Raw genomic sequence first — 17,384 nt, 5'->3', positions numbered from 1 at the left:
ACAGCTGTACAACATCATTCAGTGGAAGAGATGGCCTCTTCTTTTATTGCTGGGCTGTTCATATGAAAACGAGACACACAACTTGTCAAAACGTGTATTTTCAAGACTTACTGTATCTGTAGGCATGTGATCTGGAATGTGAAGTCAAATGCTTTTTTTAGATCTGCAACTCATTGTGACTGAGTTTCATTAGCCACCTTTGAGTCATGAGAGGAATCTACTGTGAGGAGCGGCTTAACTTGATCCATATGTGTGAGGAAGTGACATCATGACCTGTGCAGACATAATAAATAGCGCCTGTATACTTTTCTCAACTCAGCCAAACGCCTACATTCTTTCTATTGGAGAACTAACATTTATTTGTTTTCAAGAGTGCAACACATAAATTAAGAGAAGTGATGTCCGTCTTCAGCTCTATGACTGTAATATACATATTTTATTGAACCAGATATACTCTGTGATTTGAGGTGATGTGGAGTTCAAAACAGATATTTAGGAGATATACAAGGAAGAAATTCCCTTCAAATTGAACTGTGTGTATTGAATCCTAAAGTTTGGTGTTGGCCTGGTTTCTCTTCCATATTTTAGGACAATGAGATGGATTGGAAACAAATACTCATCATCTTAGTCATGTTGCGGATTCTATTAAAAAAAATAGATTCCCAGATTTTACATTTTCAACTTTGCATTTTACAGAATAAAGAGCATTCATTTTTAATGATTTTTTGACCATCATCTTTAAGTAGATATCACCATAATAGTATCTGTAATTGCAATATACATTAACTTGATCCAAGGTCGATTTTGATATGGTGATGATGTGTTAATACGTTTTGTTGTTTTGTAGTCTATACAGACTAGTTGTAGCTGATAGTTAAATGTACTTTTTTTCTAGTTGGTGCTGGAACACAAGGAAGCCATTGCTCCAGATCACAATGATCTTCTGCTTGAGCTCCTGAAGGACCTGGGGGAGGTTCCTGACATCGAGTCTCTACTTGGTAATATGATAACAAATACAACATTTCCAGAATTTTAGACATCACCAGAATTATCCACCTAGATGACAAAAGACTTGATTTGATGTTTTTGCAAGTGTGTGAGTTTAGATACATTTTCACTCACTGAATGTTGATTAATAGAAAATGACAGAAATTAGCAGAAACTGCTGTCAGAAGTTAGACAATAATGAAAGTAAAACACACTCTGACACTCAGGTGAAGGAACTGTGGACACAAATGACCCCAACAAGGAGAACTCACTGAGTCAGCTGGCCAAAACAGAGATCTCCCTTACCCTCACCAACAAGTTTGAGCTGCTGGATGGAGATGACAAAGACATGAAGGGTCTAATGACAAAGTAAGGGAGCAAGTAATCAACACTTCTTCAACTGCCTTAAAATTTGAAATGTCCTCACATATAAATATCTCTCTTGCCACACTCAACTATTCTTCACTGTCCTCATTTCCTGTCTTCATATCTCTCCTTGCCCATGGGAGGAAGTGGTTTGGTGACCAGTTTTATCTTCACTTCTAAAATGGGCCTCTTGACTCGCTTTGTGTAATTAGCATTAAGTAAAGGCCTGTTCACAAGATGATTCAGTGTGAAAATTCAGTGCAACAAACATTTTACATTTCAATATTAATGTGTCTGTTAAGAACAACACAAACATTTCAATGCCTTGAATACTTGAAATGTGTAATAATACTCAAAGGAAACATTTGTTTCATTCTATCATTTGCTGGCCAGTATTGTCCTTCTGTTAAACTTGCATGCTAACTGCTAGAATTCTAGTCTATGGATCTTTATGGCAGTATTTCCTTAGGGAGGAAGCAGGAAGAGTGACATCATAACTCATTGTCTATATGTTTACACCCTGCTCCATTTCCATTTCCAAAAAAACACTACATCTGTGAGGCCCCTGTGACCCAGACGTGTATGATCTTCTGTTTACAGACCATATAAACATGAATTACAGTAACCAGCCAGTTTGTGTATGTACATTGTGAGACAAATCACAAACGAGTCTGTGTTTTCCCTGCAAGCACTTTTGGTATGTGTTTACTACCAGACAAACTTTGGACAAACTTGTTCTCAAAGGGATAGTTTAATCAAAAATGAAAATTTTATTATCATTTACTCTCCTTTATGTCGTTCCAAACCTGCATGAAATTGTTTCTTTCTTCTGTTGAACATAAAACATATTTTGAAGAATGTTCTTGTCCATTTAATAAAAAAGCCAAAACAACATTGGACCCCAGTGACAGAATGTATAGACAGAAAAAAACAAACAAAAAAAAACACTAAGACATATACTCTTTTATGCTCAGCAGAAGAAAAAGTCCGAATATCAATAGTTTTTAAAATCACAACAAGCATAAATTCAGTCAAGTTCGAACATTTTTAAGTTGGGGTTATTTCAATCAAAAATTAAAATTCAGTTTTTTCCCTTATGTCACCAGCATATTGCAGGCTTTATCAAGTCTCAAAGAAGTAGACTTGTATTGCATTATCTGCTGAACAATGTCAGCCCGTATCTTACCAGATGAGAAAACGCAGAACATGTTGAGACACTCTGATAAGTGCATCCTCATCTTTGTCTGCCTGTCACTTTGCAGAACAAAGAAACTGATAGTGGATGTGGTGAAAATTCAACCAGGGGAGACACTCACCGATATCCTGGAAACTCCCGCCTCTGCTGCACAGGTACAGTAGGCCTTTCCCCCATGATCAAGATTGAATGGAGGCCAGTCTTCCAACAGATTCAGATGAAGTTCAAACGATTAACCTCAACCCTCTCTCTCTGGTGTTGTAGGAGGCAGAGCATGCTAAGCTTGTGGAGCGTCAGGTGGTGCAGGACTCTCAGACTCCAGAAGGGTTAAAGAGCAGCCAGGCCATGCTAGAAGACCGTCAGCTGCCTCTGGAGCAGAAGAAGAGGAAGATCCTCAGGAACCTGAGAACTCTAGAGCAGGCTGGTCTGGCCAGCTCGAAACACAAGTACCAGGAAGTCATCAATGACATCTCCAAGGTCAGGCCGTTATGACTTCATTCAGGGGTGCAGGAACTATGTGAAAAGAGCTTGGCGCACATTAAGCATGGCTCACTGATGAGTAATTGCATATGGGATGAATGTAGCTATTCCTAAGCCATATAATGATTGCTATGCCCTATGCGTCTATTAAACAATGGCATGACCTTATCTTGCTCCCTTTAGGACTGCAGGGTGCCATAAACGCCTTCAACTAATTAGTTTGTCTTTAGTGTGACTGTATTTGTATTGTTTTTTTTGTAATGTAATGATTTTTTTTTTTGCATGTGGCAGGACATTCGATACCAGCGGCGCTATAGGCAGAGGAGGAAAGCCGAATTGGTGAAATTGCAGCAGACTCTGACTGCGCTCAATTCCAAGGCAGCTTTCTATCAAGAACAGATCAACTACTATGACACATACATCAAAACTTGTCTGGATAACCTCAACAGAAAGTGAGTGGGGATACATGTAATGTTCTCTGGCAACTTTTCATATTTTGTACAAGCATGCTCATAATTATGTGGGCCTATTTGTACCACTCAATAATCAATAAGAAATCAATTAAGCAATTCATTGTGTTAATACATAGATAAGAGCCTGCAATTTGATTAGCAAATAATTAATCAAGTAATAAAACAGATATATTCATTGTATATTTAATTAAATGTAGTCATTTAGAAAATAATGTTAAAACTTATGACATTTATTATTTGCTTTTTCAGTTTAATTATTGCTTTTCTTTATTATATTTAGCCTTTTTGTTGGTTTCCTGCTCATTTGAGGTGCAGCACCAAATCTGTTGTTAATATCAATTTGTTCATAAATTAATTTAATTAACTTTAGCCAATTTTTAATCTGTCCCAATGACTGACTAACTTAAATTTATTTGATCTTATCCCCATGTTGAGACATTTTCACAAGTTTATTAATATCTCAAATGATTATTGATTGGCACAATACATAATGCAATTAACCAATGATACACAATAGCTTAAGAGGGGCACTTAGTGGTGTGTAAATTGGGAAGTGTCCTATCTGACATATAATATTTCACTAATGGTTGTTTCACCACCAGGAATTCACGAAGGTCCATCAAACTGGACAGAAAGGAAGAAGAGAAGAGCACTAAGAAGTCCAAGGCCTCGTCCCTGAAGTACACAGCTGCCAAACTGCATGAGAAAGGAGTCATTCTGGAGATTGAAGGCCTCCAGACTAATCAGTGTGTACTTCCTCTTTACACCATTTATTTTTATTCTACCAATAACCAGTGAGGGGGGGCCCATGGGAAATCAGAAAATTAAACTGGAAATAAATACTTGGTTAGAAAATATTAAGCACGATTTAAAAAATCTTTGCAATGCCCAGTGCCCTAATATAGATGGTATTAATGGCACTGCATTTATTGGACGACAGTTTTGTTAAAAAAAATAAATAAAAAAAACTTTTTTTGTCCTTCTCACACACACACACACACTAAATTCTGCCTAAAAATAAATAAAAAACCATTAAGTATCAAAATTAGTTGCATGTAACTATGGTGTTAGTTAACGTTCTCAGATTTTAATGTTTACCATGCCATGGCTTTTTTGGAAAAATATTATTGTGCCTTTAGTCTTTAAAACAACAGATAAAGTAATATTTATCTATTTTATATTTATGCGGTGCAGTGCACTGCCGCTGAATAACACTGACAAGTCATCTCTATTATTCAGTAACGTTATAGTCTGACGAAGTTACGTTAGCTAATCTAACGTTACTGGCGAATTACAATAGCTTGATCAGTCACACATGAAAGTAATCAGACTAACATACGGTGCGATACTTCAAAGTATATATACTGTAATTGAGTGTGTATTATACCATAAACAGTGACGTGTCGAGGTGTCTCTCTCTCCTGTTTGAAAAACGCGGACCAGTGATTCTGCTTTGCGGATCGCAAATCAAGCAGTGATTGACAGTGCTCTGATCCAATGGCGTTGGGCATTGTCATGTTGACAGTAAATCTAGCCCAATGATGTTGGGGGGGGGGGCACCGGGGGGGGGGGGCGGTGCCACCCCGTGCCCCCCTCTAGACACGCCCCTGATTATGAGGAGTTATCCATCCTGTTTTGCTCTTCCTCATGCAGGCCAAATAGGAGTTTAGTGAGTGACAAGCCAACTATTTTCACTATCTCTTCAGGCAGATCAAAAGAATATTAATAATGTTATCTTTCAGTACTAAGGGATTTAGTCGTTTAATTTGTTGTCCGTTTCAGGAATGTATTATGCTTATCGTACTTTTTGACCAGGCACTACCAGTCATTTTGCACTCTAAGCCCCACCTATTCCAGTACTTCAGTAAGTGTTTTGTACGTTTCAGGTTAAAAAATGTCATGTTTGACATTTGCCCTTGTGAGGAAGTGGGTGACTTTGAGATAAAGGCCAAGTTTATGGGTGTTGAAATGGAGAAGGTGCAACTGCATTTCCAGGTCAGTTTCCAGGTGCACAGAGCCTGGCACAAGTTCTTCTCCAATGCATGCAGGATACTACTTTTATTATTCAGAATTGTATTTATGGACATTTTTAATGTCTTGTGTTTTTTTTTTTGTCAGGACCTGTTGCAGCTTCAGTATGAGGGAGTAGCTGTCATGAAAATGTTTGGCAAGGCCAAAGTCAACGTCAATCTACTGATCTTCCTTTTGAACAAAAAGTTCTATGGAAAATGAGAATCCCTTGGAGTTAATGCAGTGCAGATATGTGACCCTGGACCACAAAACCAGTCAGTTTTTTTAATTGAGATGTATACATCATCTGAAAGCTGAATAAATAAGCTTTCCATTGATGTATGGTTTGTTATGATAGGACAATATTTGGCCGATATACAACTATTTCAAAATCTGGAATCTGAGGGTGTAAAAAAAATCAAAACATTGAGAAAATTAAAATTGTCAATTTATGTTCACGATTGTGCTGCATTCACTCACAAAAATAAATGTTTTATATATTTACGGTAGTAAATTTACTAAATATCTTCATGGAACATGATCTTTACTTAATATCCTAATGATTTTTGGCATAAAAGAAAAATTGTTAATTTTGACCCATACAATGTATTGTTGGCTATTGCCACAAATATACCCGTGCTACTTGTGACTGGTTTTGTGATCCAGGGTCACATATGTTTGGAAATATTAACTAGCAATCAATGTTAGTTTACACTTTGCAAATTGTGCAAAAAGAATGGAACGTGCCTTTGGTTTTTAGATGTTTTTGTAAAAGAAATGTCTTTGAGCATTCAGGGTATTTGTGCAACTGTTTTTGCAGGTTTTCTATATTTAGTTAACTATAAAATGAGATCTCGCCACTCTAAGAATGATATGATACATGCCAAGATGTACATACATAGCATACTTAAGATTTTACTTTAATCACCACAATCAAAGAAACAGATGTTCACAATATTGCATGATGACTGGAATTTTTTGTTTTTTAAATTGTGTATGGATTATATTTTTGAAATACAAATATAATTGAAATATATATTTGATGGCAAATAAATAATGTATTGGAAGCTGCAATGTTTTAATATGTTCAAAATGTATAATGTGGGAATAAGACAAATGACTCAAAATGCACTACTGCCGTGTGGCTGTTAAAAAGATAAACTGGAGGAGACTTTTCACAGGCCTGACAATAACTAGTGCCTATCATTTTTAAGTGCTCAATTGTACATCTTTTAAAATATGCCTATTAAAGAACATTCCTAAACGTTTTCAGTTAAAAGAAATGTACTGACTGAGAAGGATGAATGTATTGGTTTTAATTAAATACATCTTACATCAAAACTGCGTTTATTCATTTATGTAGGGCAGATCTGACTTTAGGGCTGTATTATGAATCAAAGTATAACCCAAGTATAAATTCAATATTAATAATTTTGTCTGTCAATTCTGTCCTCCAGACAAAAACTGCAACTTCATATGTTTGTAATAGCACTTGGTGAAACAAATCAACAATATAATATACTGTAAAATAACAACCCTTAGAAATATCAAATTAAGTTAACATTTGTATCAACTAGTCCTGGTCTTTCCTGTGTTAGTGGATTTTAGAGTCCTTGAGCTGCACGAGTAGGCGTTGACGTGCACGCGCCAGACGGATTGAATCCAGCATCCTCCCTCTATTCTTTCCTGATGTCTTGAGAGCGTGCGCGATTAGGCTCACTCGGGAAAAAAGTATTTGATGTTAAGTGCGTGAATAAAAAAAATAAAAGAATTTTGAGCTGCCCTGTTTAATTCAGTCGTGATGTTGAGGGTTGTGGTGTTGATGGGGCTTCTGGCTGTGGAGGGATCTGCGGTTGCGCTGCCCAGTAACGGTAAGACACTTACTGCCTCTTTCTTTGCACTGGACAAACAACTTTAGTAACTTAAAGTTCTTTGGTAAGCGGAGCTAATTACACACTAGGTGCTTACTAATTCATTTGAAATTAACTTCTTAAAGCAAGACTAATTGGTCTAAAGTTGAAATCCTGAGCAACTCCGTTTATGGTAATTCATTTTTTTTGTAGGCTACCAAGTAATCGTTTAATCTCTTCTGGGAAAAAAAAAGTTTAAACCAGCTTTGAAAAGGGCCATGAGCATTTTAGCAGGGAGGCATATTAGCATATTCAAATATAAATAATAAACAATCTAAATTTTAAAATAAAGTTAAAATCAGAGGCAATAAATGTCATACTTAAATGTTGTTTTTGCTGTAATAATAAAAAAAAAACATTTTAATTTAATGAAACTAGTGAGAGTAGTAATGAACTACATTACTATTTAAATGCATCCAAGTAATCATGAAATCCATTCTGCAAAAATAAATAAATAATTGAATTATCGATTGGTCGCGTCTGCGCGCTGTGTGTTTTGACAGCGTGTGCTGTTTAATGCCTTTAACAATTTTCTTCCTCAGCGCATAACATTTTATGGTTATACTTATCTGTAAATGTTAGAAAGACCAGCGTATTATCCTCCTTTTTGCATATTCTGACAACAGGCGTCTTGTTAAACGTCAATGAACGAGCGCCGGTGCGCGCATGCGCGTCAAACAGACGGAGCGCAACAGTTAGGCTATAAATAAAAAACACATTTTGCTAAAATATTTTTTTGTTAGAAATTAAGTGTAGATTTAAACATATACATGCAACACTATAATCATATTTACGAGAGGAGTAACAGTAATTTGTTGGTATAGCCCTTTAATGTAGGCTAATAATTTAAGCCTTATGTTTAGAGGAGTGCATCTGAGTGTTCTTCTTGCGGTATACCTCGTACACAGGCATTTTGTGCTTTTTTGTTTCTTATCGTTTTTAATGAGTCGTTTTAATTTCTACTTTAAAATTGATTTTTTAGAATGAATTTGAATATTTTTTGCTTATAATGTAGGCTACATTTACTATATGGTTGCATGGCTTTATTTTACACATGTGGAGGACAGTGGGCAGGATGTGGAATATTATTGTTAAAATATTACGTTGTATTAATACTCTTTAGATTTTTCTTTGGGATTTATAAAAAAAATAATCTGTAGCTCATAGTAGAGCGTTGGCGCTTGCAACGCTAAGGTCATGGGTTCGATTCCCAGGGAAAACAATAACTGATAAAAATGGAAATGTGTACCTTGAAAAGCAATGTAAGTCAGCGTCTGCCAAATGTGTAAATGTAGCCTAAATGTAACTGAGATTAATCGTTTGTTGCAGCTCTATGACCAGGCAGAAAGCAACCAGCAAACCTAGTTATTTATTTATTTAAGCAGGGTTAGTATATTTGAATATATACATAAATATTCATCTAAAATATTTAAATAAATAAAATTAAGAGGCAATAAATAAATACATCAAACAAAAAATTTTTTTTTTATTATTCATAATGTGTAACAGTGACGAACAACATTAACGATCGTTCAGACAATGTTTTTTTTTTTTTTTTTTTGCTAAACATTTTACACCTTTTTGTTTTTGTTTTTTTTCTCAGGAACGTTAATTCGGACATTTTCGGGTTATTTCCTCACCGTCACCGATGAGCCAATATTTGATTATCTGGACGTGCAGGACGAAGGCAGCGGCTCCAGTTCGGGCCAAGCATCCAAACCCAGGAAAGATCACCACCACCACCATGTGCCCAAAAAGACCTATCACATCTCTCAAGAGGCCTCCAGCTTCCTCACAGGCCGCGTGGTGACCGCTGTCATCCCTACAATATATATTATAGTGTTTGTTATCAGCGCTCCTCTAAATCTGCTGGCGCTCGTCATGTTTGTGCGCAAAGTGAGACCAAAGAAACCGGCTGCGATTTATATGATGAATCTAGCCTGCGCTGACCTTCTGTTCGTCCTGGTCCTTCCGTTTAGAATAGCCTACAATTACAATGGAAATAACTGGATATACGGGGCTGGGATGTGTCGTTTCGTGACGGCTGCTTTCTACTGCAACATGTACTGCTCAGTGCTGCTGATTATGTGCATTAGTGTGGATCGCTTCATGGCTGTCGTGTACCCGATGGACTCGCTTACCTGGCGCAGTCCTCAAACCGCGTCCGTCGTGTGCGCCGCCATGTGGATTTTGTCCATCGGCGGGACGATGCCTTTGCTGATTTCCAATCAGACCATTCACTTACCTGACCTGGGCATAACCACGTGTCACGACGTCCTTGACATCCACCATCTCCGCGAGTACTACCTGTACTTCTTCCCCGTCATCTCTTCACTTTTCTTTTTCATTCCGCTCATTTTTAGCACCGTCTGCTACGTGCGCATCATCCAGGCCTTGTGCGCAGCCAACGTGGAAAACCGTTCGAAGAAAACGCGGGCCGTTTTTATGGCGGTAACTGTTTTTGCCGTTTTCGTCATATGCTTCACACCAACAAACGTCATCCTGTTGGCGCATTACGTGCAGTTCGCTCGCAAGCAAAACGATGCGTCCTACGCCGCGTACCTGGTCTCCACGTGCATCGGGAGCGTCAGCTGCTGTCTGGACCCCCTCATCTACTACTTTGGGTCGTCTCAGTGCCAAAAACAAGTTCTCGCCTTTCTCAAGTGTCAGGCGGTCTCGGGCATGGAGAGGAGCGCACAGTTCACCAGCAGCACCAGGTCAAGCAAGGTCGAGACTTTTCAAAGCAGCGTGAGCAACCAGTACAGGAAGCTGATGGCATGAAAAGCAAACAGGCTGGTCTGATGGCTGCTTCTAGAGGGGTTTTGAGAACTTTGCAGCTGGCCTGAGTGAGAGACTTTCTTAACCCAGCTGCAGCAGGTTTCCAAGGACTTTCAATCACATTTCGTTTAACCTAGCTCAGTAGAATGGTGGGGGTTGATTGCATTATCATTCACTGGAACTCTTTAATTATTCATGCTTTTTTTTTTTTTTTTGTATCCAAATAACGCTATTGGCACTTCAACCATTTCTGTGCTCTTGTAACGTCTTTGCTAATGTATAGATTCTTGCCTTATTTTTGTAATCATTTGTGAATTGTGACCATGTCAAATAGCTAATGAAAACAGTTTACAGTACAAATCAGATACTAATGCTTGTAAAGATTAAAATGGTTTGTTAACATCATTTCTGATTACTGTAATTTGCATGCTAGTTTAATGGACCAGCTGGCTGATTTTTTTTATTTTTATGAAGTTGCCTGGTGTGTTCTTTTTGTCTTTGATGAGTAGGTAGATGTTACAATATATAGGCCTACACTATACTGTCAGGAAATGAATAGGCCTACTTTATTCAGCAAGGATGCAATAAATTGATCAAAAGTGACGGTAAAGACATTTATAATGTTGAAAAAGATTTTTATTTCTTTTCAACCGAGTCAGTCTGCTAACGGGGAAGGCGGAACTTGATATTCATAAGTCAATGAATTTGCGACAGGTGAATGTAAATTTTTTGACGAGCAAGACGTCAATCTCCGAGTAACACAATTGATGTAGCTAAGCTACGGAATAAACTTCATTCCGTAAAATAAGTACAATTAACTAGCAAAAATCATTTCTAATGTCTTCAGCATGTTTAGTTACCCAAAAATCAAACAGTTCACCCCTTATATCACGTTTATCGAGGCTGTCTCTCAGTTGGAATATTAGTTCAAACATAACACATGGACATCAATCACTTCACTGAATACTTGCTGGCCAATAAATATTGCCTTTATGATCAATCTGTTTTCAGATCCACATAATTGCAAATGCAAATTATGTAAATAAAGGCATAACATATTTTTGCCCTGCTAAAATTACCATCAACATATGTTGTGCTTTGAACTGGTTTTAGGGTTGTCTCCAAGCTATTTAACCAATCCTGCTCACTTTTTTTTTTTATCCATCAAGAGCACATCAATTGACCAGTTAATCAGTGAGAAATATTGTAGTTTTAGATCAACACCAGTATAAACTAGCAGGGTGGGACCAATATAAATATTCATGGTGCCCTGTGCAGGTTTTTTTTTTTCTCTCTCTCTTTTTTTCCAGAAAGGTCACATACACAAACACTACAAATGGTGAAAATGATTTTTATATATCAGCATATCCAAATTCTTCACAGATAGCTGTATTTACAAGAACAAATCCAACATGAAAAGAACTGAGGTGAGTCCTAAAAATGTAAGTTCAGGATATACATTAGTCTTTTTCCACAACCTAACAGAAATTAAGCGAAACTGTGGTTTGCCCAAACAGTGTGTTTGTTACAAGGTGATTTTGCCAGTAGTGGTTGTCTGGTCAAATTCATTGCATTGAAGCTAAAAACCTTGTTTAAACTTGTGAAAACAACATATATTGAATGAAAGCCTTGAAGAATCTTGAGGAAAACCACCACATACTCAGTTGCTCAACTAAAAAAAAAAAAAAAACATTTGCTGTTCAAACATAACAGTGTGTAACTGTAAATGATGCTTATCTAAAAGTGGAAGTTATCATTGGGGAACTGTTGTATGGGATACTGAGGGCTTCCTTGGTATCAGCTATACTGCATAGAACAGAAAACAAAAATGTATATAAAAAAGTAAACATGTACAGTCCAGCCCTGTGTGAATCCAAACAAGACACAGACATTAACCATGTAATGACAAAAAAAAAAAATTTGACAAAAGCTTGTTCTAGGTGTCTTCTGCTTCCTTTCATGGCTTGCTTGAGTTTGTTTAGATTTGGAGTAGGATGACTTCACTGTAATTCACGATAGTTCACCAAAGACAAAATGAGTAGAAAAGCGAAGAGCCGATGGAGAGAAGATTCTGTTTAGTCAATTAACGTGGTAAAAACTTGTAATTTCACTCCCGTGCTGTCCTCTCACACACTCATTGTCATGTTTGGAGAATACTGCAAGAAGACAAGAAGGTATTTAAAATGACAGCTGCTGCTGTACTTTAATGATCCTATGGAAACATCTTTCTGCATACATACACTTTCACTTTGAAATGGGTTGAGGAAGTTGCCACTCATTTCTCCATCATCTCTTGGTGTGCCAGGCTGATTATTCATGCTGAGGTTTCCTGGTGAGCTCTGATGAATGTGGAAAAAATAGAAGTTTGAGGACAGCAACCACACTGAATTTCAAAGAAATGTACGTCAGAGTTTAAATATCTTTCAAAACAGTACAGAAATGTCCCATACCTTTGGGAGGCTTTCAATGTCACCAGATCCTGTTGAATGGGGGGGAAAAGGAAAAGACTAAAGTATTGAATGAAAGGCGAGAATGTGCAAATGGATGGAAAATGTTTATGTTTGACATTGTGTTGTGTCAGTTAAATCTGTCACACCTAATGAACCATTTATATGATGAGGCTCCATGCCTGCCATGCTGCCTATTGGGCCATCTGAACCTAAAGGAAACTGAAAGGAAAAATGCCATAAAGAAAACAAAATATACTTCTCATGTTCTTATTTTAAAAAAATACTCACATTTGGTCTGTTTCCATTTGGAGGGACTGAGCTGATCATGGTGTACATGTTGTCACTCGAATTGTTTGACTCTAAAATCAATATTGTACATCACACATTAGTCTTTTCATTATTAGCTAAAGATAAAAGAACCGACTTGGTAGGGGTAAACAATGTAGTGTGTTTCCTGCTGTCTAGCATCTACATAGGCTGCAACTATCGTCTATGCTAATGCTAACTGAAATAGAACCACGTTGACTGATGTGAAACACTGCATAACTTCATAGCAGCAACTCACAAGAATATTGATTAACCCTCTCTGCTGATGGCAATGCTGTTAGCAAATGTTGCTAAAACAGTCATATCTTAAAATCTGTTCAGTATTGTATTGTTTAGGATACAAGACTGAACAGATTTTAAATCACCGTGTATAAAAAACACTTGCTGACTTTGTAAATAGTTACAGAGAAAAACTGGGCATCATACACTAAATGAATGAGGACACTACCAAACTTTCAAGTCATTCAAAAATAAACTCCCACAGAAATGTGGCTTATTACTAGGAGACGCATGACGAATGAAAACAATATGTCCTAAAATCAACTCAAAATATCAAACATGCTTGATATCCTCCATCTGGATGGAACACGACACCGTTTTCAACTAAAAATGGAAAACTTTATGTGTTTTTGCAGTTCATTCACACGACAACAGGATTCAAAGTGCAAGTTATCGTCTCCATGTAAAATACAAAAATGGGAATTTGTAAAAACTGTGATGTCATGCGTGCGAATATTATGTGTTCAGTTTATATGGAGTTTAATGTTTCTTTACAAAAGTGACAACGCCAACTACTGGCCTGGAAGAATAATAAGGCGTTTTTAATCATTTTCACGGATAGGAAAGAAAAAACTTTTCTGCTTTAAATACATCGTTGTCGTGTAAACGTACACTTAGTCCTAAGATAAAAAAAAATTACCTGCAGGACTGGGCATGATGGGTGTCCCGGGAGGTCCGCCTCCTGCTGGGGGACCCTGCAAACACACTGATTCTGCTTATTCACATGACCAGAATGTGTTACCCAAAGTGTATCTAAGACAAGGTACTGTACCAGAGAAACCTTAGACAGCATTACATTACCTACCGAATAACTGCCCGGAGACCCAGATGAATAAGGGATCTGCAGGGAGAAAGAACATGTACTGGTATTTAGATTTAGGATGCAAGACTTCTGATCAATTATCATGCCATGTTGAGAACTAACCGAATTGTTATTTGGAGGATTGGGCCATGGTCTTCCTCCTGCAGGACCCCTTTACACAACAGCATACAAATATATAGTTTTACAGTACAACAATAGGGATTCTGACTTAATGATTGCTGAAGTATTTATGGAATGATGATGAACTGTGATATGAATACAATTACATGTTAATCCCAGGCATTCCGGGTCCCAATATGGCATTTAGGGGAGGTCTCATCCCACCACCATAGTTCTGGAACATCAATTATACCCAATAATACATCACAATACACTCAAGTTTGTGAACATGCTTACACACCTTTACCTAATTTTCCATGGATAACTCACCTGTGGTCCAATAGGAACCATTCCTCGAGGGGTCATCCGCTGCATAGGCCCACTCATGTTGGGATGGCCTTGCAAATGGGCAAATTAAGCAAAGAGGTTGCTTCATATACGCTATGGTTTTATGTATTATTATGGCTGTTTAGGGAATCGACAGACTTTTTTCACAATTTCTATAATTATAGAAAGAAACTGTTGAATGGATTTAAATACATTTGATAGCTGCATACACATTCAAATTAGCCAAAGTATTTCATATAAAAAACACACAAAGGGCAGAAGTAGAAGTGTTGACTTGATCATAAGAGTTTTATTTTAAATACCTGGCTGTCTGGTAGGATCCATCCCACTGGGAAGGAGAGGCTGGTTCCCAGGCCCCAAAGCCTGTTCAAAACCATTCAGATTGAAGTTTCAGGCATTATAATGCGAGGAATGAAAACCTAGTTCCCGAAAACAGAATATATGAGTGAAAATACCTGATTGGGTATTCTGAGAGAGCCTCTGGGCCCACCTGGGTATCGAGGAGACAGAAACTGCTGAGGAAACACAAGGACAGAGAACAACTGATCAATTCAATTTTCAAGAACCTGAACACAAATCCTTCATGGTTCACCCTGCAGGCAAACCAGAGCACAACGGGCACTGTAAATCACACCACCAGATGGCAACACTGCATTTCTATTTTAAATCTGTTATTTAGTCTTACAGATGTTTAACTTCAATGCTGATGTCAAATCTGTGTGGGATAAACTTTATAATCAACATATGTGGCTTCAATTGATCCCTCAATGCAAAACAGCAAAAGCATGTAAACAGTAATGCAATTAGAAGTCAATTGAGTGATTGTACAGCATCTCTCTTTACTTTCCAAGTCAAAAATGAGCCTATTTGCTTTTTAAATGCATATTCTTGGTCTTATTATGAATGAATCATTGATGCTCTTTATTCTATTTAGGCATTATTTTACCCAACTCACATTCAGGTTTGGCTCCATTCTGGAAAATAACACCTACTTTTTAATCACCAAATCCCAATGAACATACATCCTGTTTTACTCGTAAATACATCAAACAATGGATGTCAAATGGCTTGCAAACAGCATTTCACATTGACTTCAAAATGAAAAAGTACTGTTTCAACAGATGTGTAGTAAACAATGCTATATTTGTGATGTCCAAAGCAGATATCTCAGAGGGTTGGTTAAGATAAAACCAGATCAAACTGAGCGAGTTTGAGAGGAGGACTGAAAAAAGGATTGTTAGAGCTGGATTCTTCTGGAATCTGAGCGATTGTCAATACACATCAGGCAGGACAGCAGCTCTCAGACTGTCTGCCGACAGTTAATCGATGTACGTTCTGGTGCATTTTAACTGACGTACACAGCCCAGTGTTTATGCACTCGAAATCCTCCTTCAAAAATACCACATTATAACAGATAATTAAACAAATAATTGAAAAGACACACATTTTCTCTTTCCAATTAAAAAAATCAAAGTGTGGAAATGTTTGCATAATCTGCTGTTATAGACATCCACATATAGTTTTCTTGACCTGAATAAATATTTAATGGCCCATTCACTATAATCTCTCCTGACTCAGCACTGTCTCCCCGGCTCAACTGTCAATCACAGAGGAAGAAATGAATTTCTTTTTATACAGTATTCCACACCTCCATTATCTGAATTCATTTTTTTTTTACATGCTGCTTGTTTGTTGTGATATAATCCTGTTTCAGACTGTCTTTCAATGGCTTTTATCAGGTAAGGTAAGCACAAAAAGATGCAAATCAGAAGTGTCTCAGTGCAAAACTTTTAATATATACAGTATGTGTGTACCTGGAAAAATCCCGGGGGCAAAGGCATACCGTCCCCAGGAGGACTTCCAATCACCGGACTCTGTGTTGCACTCTGCAGGACACACACACAAACACACAACTCAGTTGAAATACCCACACATAAAGGGCACAGGAAGACTGAGGAAGAGGAGTAGGATTTCACATGTAACGTATCATTTTGAGAATAACATACTCTATAAATAACCTGAAAATGTATGGATTCTTTGAAGAGCCAGTGCAATAAACAAGCAGCAAAAAAAAAAAAAAAAAAATTCAGCATTGGTGCTGTAAAATAATTACAGCTCTTTTCTTATAAGACAAGTTACTGTACACTTCAAAATCAGATACAAAAGTCACAACACAAAAAAATATTTTGAAGAATGTTGGTAACTAAACGTTTTCCCATTGACTTCAATTGTATATAAATATATATATATATATATACTTTTTTTTTTCTTTTTTTTTTTTTTTTTGCACATACAATTACCAACATTCATCAAAACATTGTTTGTCATAAGCAAATCATGATAGATTTCTTTAAATTATTTTTTGGGTGAACTATCCCTATTAGCCTGTAGTTTTAAAACCTCACATCTGATATCACGTGCTCCAGCACTGACACGCTCACACACACAAACCTAAGAGTTGAACAATGGGAGGAAATATGAAACAGTGGGAAGACATAGACACTGAGAAGTTGCACCTCCTGGCAAACACATTTTGTCCACTGAATAATTAAAAGCACTAGTGTTGGTGTACTACAGTTTCACTGGCAGTTTAGACTTTCTACTCACTGGAAATGGAACAGAAACAACTGCTTTTCCCTGTTTGCCACTAAATACAATGATGGCAGTTACCTCAACATACCAACCTAAGTGCCATGAGCTGCCCAGCAGTAATTACAGTAGGATGAAAATGACCAGGAGTGTGTCTGGGTCTTACTGTATTTCATCCCAAATATCTAAATACATTTGTTTTTTTGGGGGGGAAAATTATGACTCTGCACATTTTCATTGTAATGTGATTTATATATATATATATATATA

At 37.2% G+C, this 17,384-nt stretch overlaps 3 protein-coding genes across 6 annotated transcripts in view; 2 read left to right on the top strand and 1 right to left on the bottom strand.

Annotated features, from left to right (window-relative positions):
* iqgap2 (IQ motif containing GTPase activating protein 2) overlaps positions 1–6,848 on the top strand; it is a 58,074-nt gene extending 51,226 nt beyond the window's left edge. The window contains exons 31-38 of the mRNA XM_079871963.1: positions 896–998; positions 1,215–1,356; positions 2,616–2,703; positions 2,813–3,025; positions 3,320–3,480; positions 4,104–4,247; positions 5,388–5,496; positions 5,620–6,848. Of these exons, the coding sequence (XP_079728089.1) occupies positions 896–998; positions 1,215–1,356; positions 2,616–2,703; positions 2,813–3,025; positions 3,320–3,480; positions 4,104–4,247; positions 5,388–5,496; positions 5,620–5,733 (1,074 nt within the window). The 3' untranslated portion in view covers positions 5,734–6,848. The remainder of the gene's footprint in view (positions 1–895; positions 999–1,214; positions 1,357–2,615; positions 2,704–2,812; positions 3,026–3,319; positions 3,481–4,103; positions 4,248–5,387; positions 5,497–5,619) is intronic.
* Positions 6,849–7,117: 269 nt separating this feature from the next.
* Positions 7,118–11,543, top strand: f2r (coagulation factor II (thrombin) receptor). Its single transcript, XM_079871964.1, has 2 exons — positions 7,118–7,382; positions 9,025–11,543. Exons 1-2 carry the CDS (start codon positions 7,313–7,315, stop codon positions 10,200–10,202), a joined length of 1,248 nt encoding a protein of 415 aa, XP_079728090.1. The 5' UTR covers positions 7,118–7,312; the 3' UTR covers positions 10,203–11,543.
* Positions 11,538–17,384, bottom strand: part of ssbp2a (single stranded DNA binding protein 2a) — a 30,628-nt gene continuing 24,781 nt past the window's right edge. Inside the window, exons 5-17 of one of the 4 annotated variants that reach the window (XM_079871966.1) lie at positions 16,340–16,411; positions 14,981–15,040; positions 14,828–14,888; positions 14,508–14,575; positions 14,345–14,412; positions 14,181–14,229; positions 14,061–14,096; positions 13,896–13,950; positions 12,938–13,008; positions 12,796–12,868; positions 12,650–12,678; positions 12,440–12,538; positions 11,538–12,355 (exon numbers count right to left, since the gene is read on the bottom strand). In XM_079871966.1, coding sequence (XP_079728092.1) covers positions 12,326–12,355; positions 12,440–12,538; positions 12,650–12,678; positions 12,796–12,868; positions 12,938–13,008; positions 13,896–13,950; positions 14,061–14,096; positions 14,181–14,229; positions 14,345–14,412; positions 14,508–14,575; positions 14,828–14,888; positions 14,981–15,040; positions 16,340–16,411 — 771 coding nt within the window. In that variant the 3' untranslated portion in view covers positions 11,538–12,325. Of the gene's footprint in view, positions 12,356–12,439; positions 12,539–12,649; positions 12,679–12,795; positions 12,869–12,937; positions 13,009–13,895; positions 13,962–14,060; positions 14,097–14,180; positions 14,230–14,344; positions 14,413–14,507; positions 14,576–14,827; positions 14,889–14,980; positions 15,041–16,339; positions 16,412–17,384 lie in introns of all 4 variants that reach the window. The other 3 variants (XR_013821316.1, XM_079871967.1, XM_079871968.1) reach the window with 3 other exon arrangements.

The sequence above is a fragment of the Squalius cephalus genome, assembly GCF_949319135.1.
Source record: "Squalius cephalus genome assembly, chromosome: 5".
NCBI lineage: Eukaryota > Metazoa > Chordata > Actinopteri > Cypriniformes > Leuciscidae > Squalius > Squalius cephalus.
This window is presented reverse-complemented; position numbering and strand designations above follow the sequence as displayed.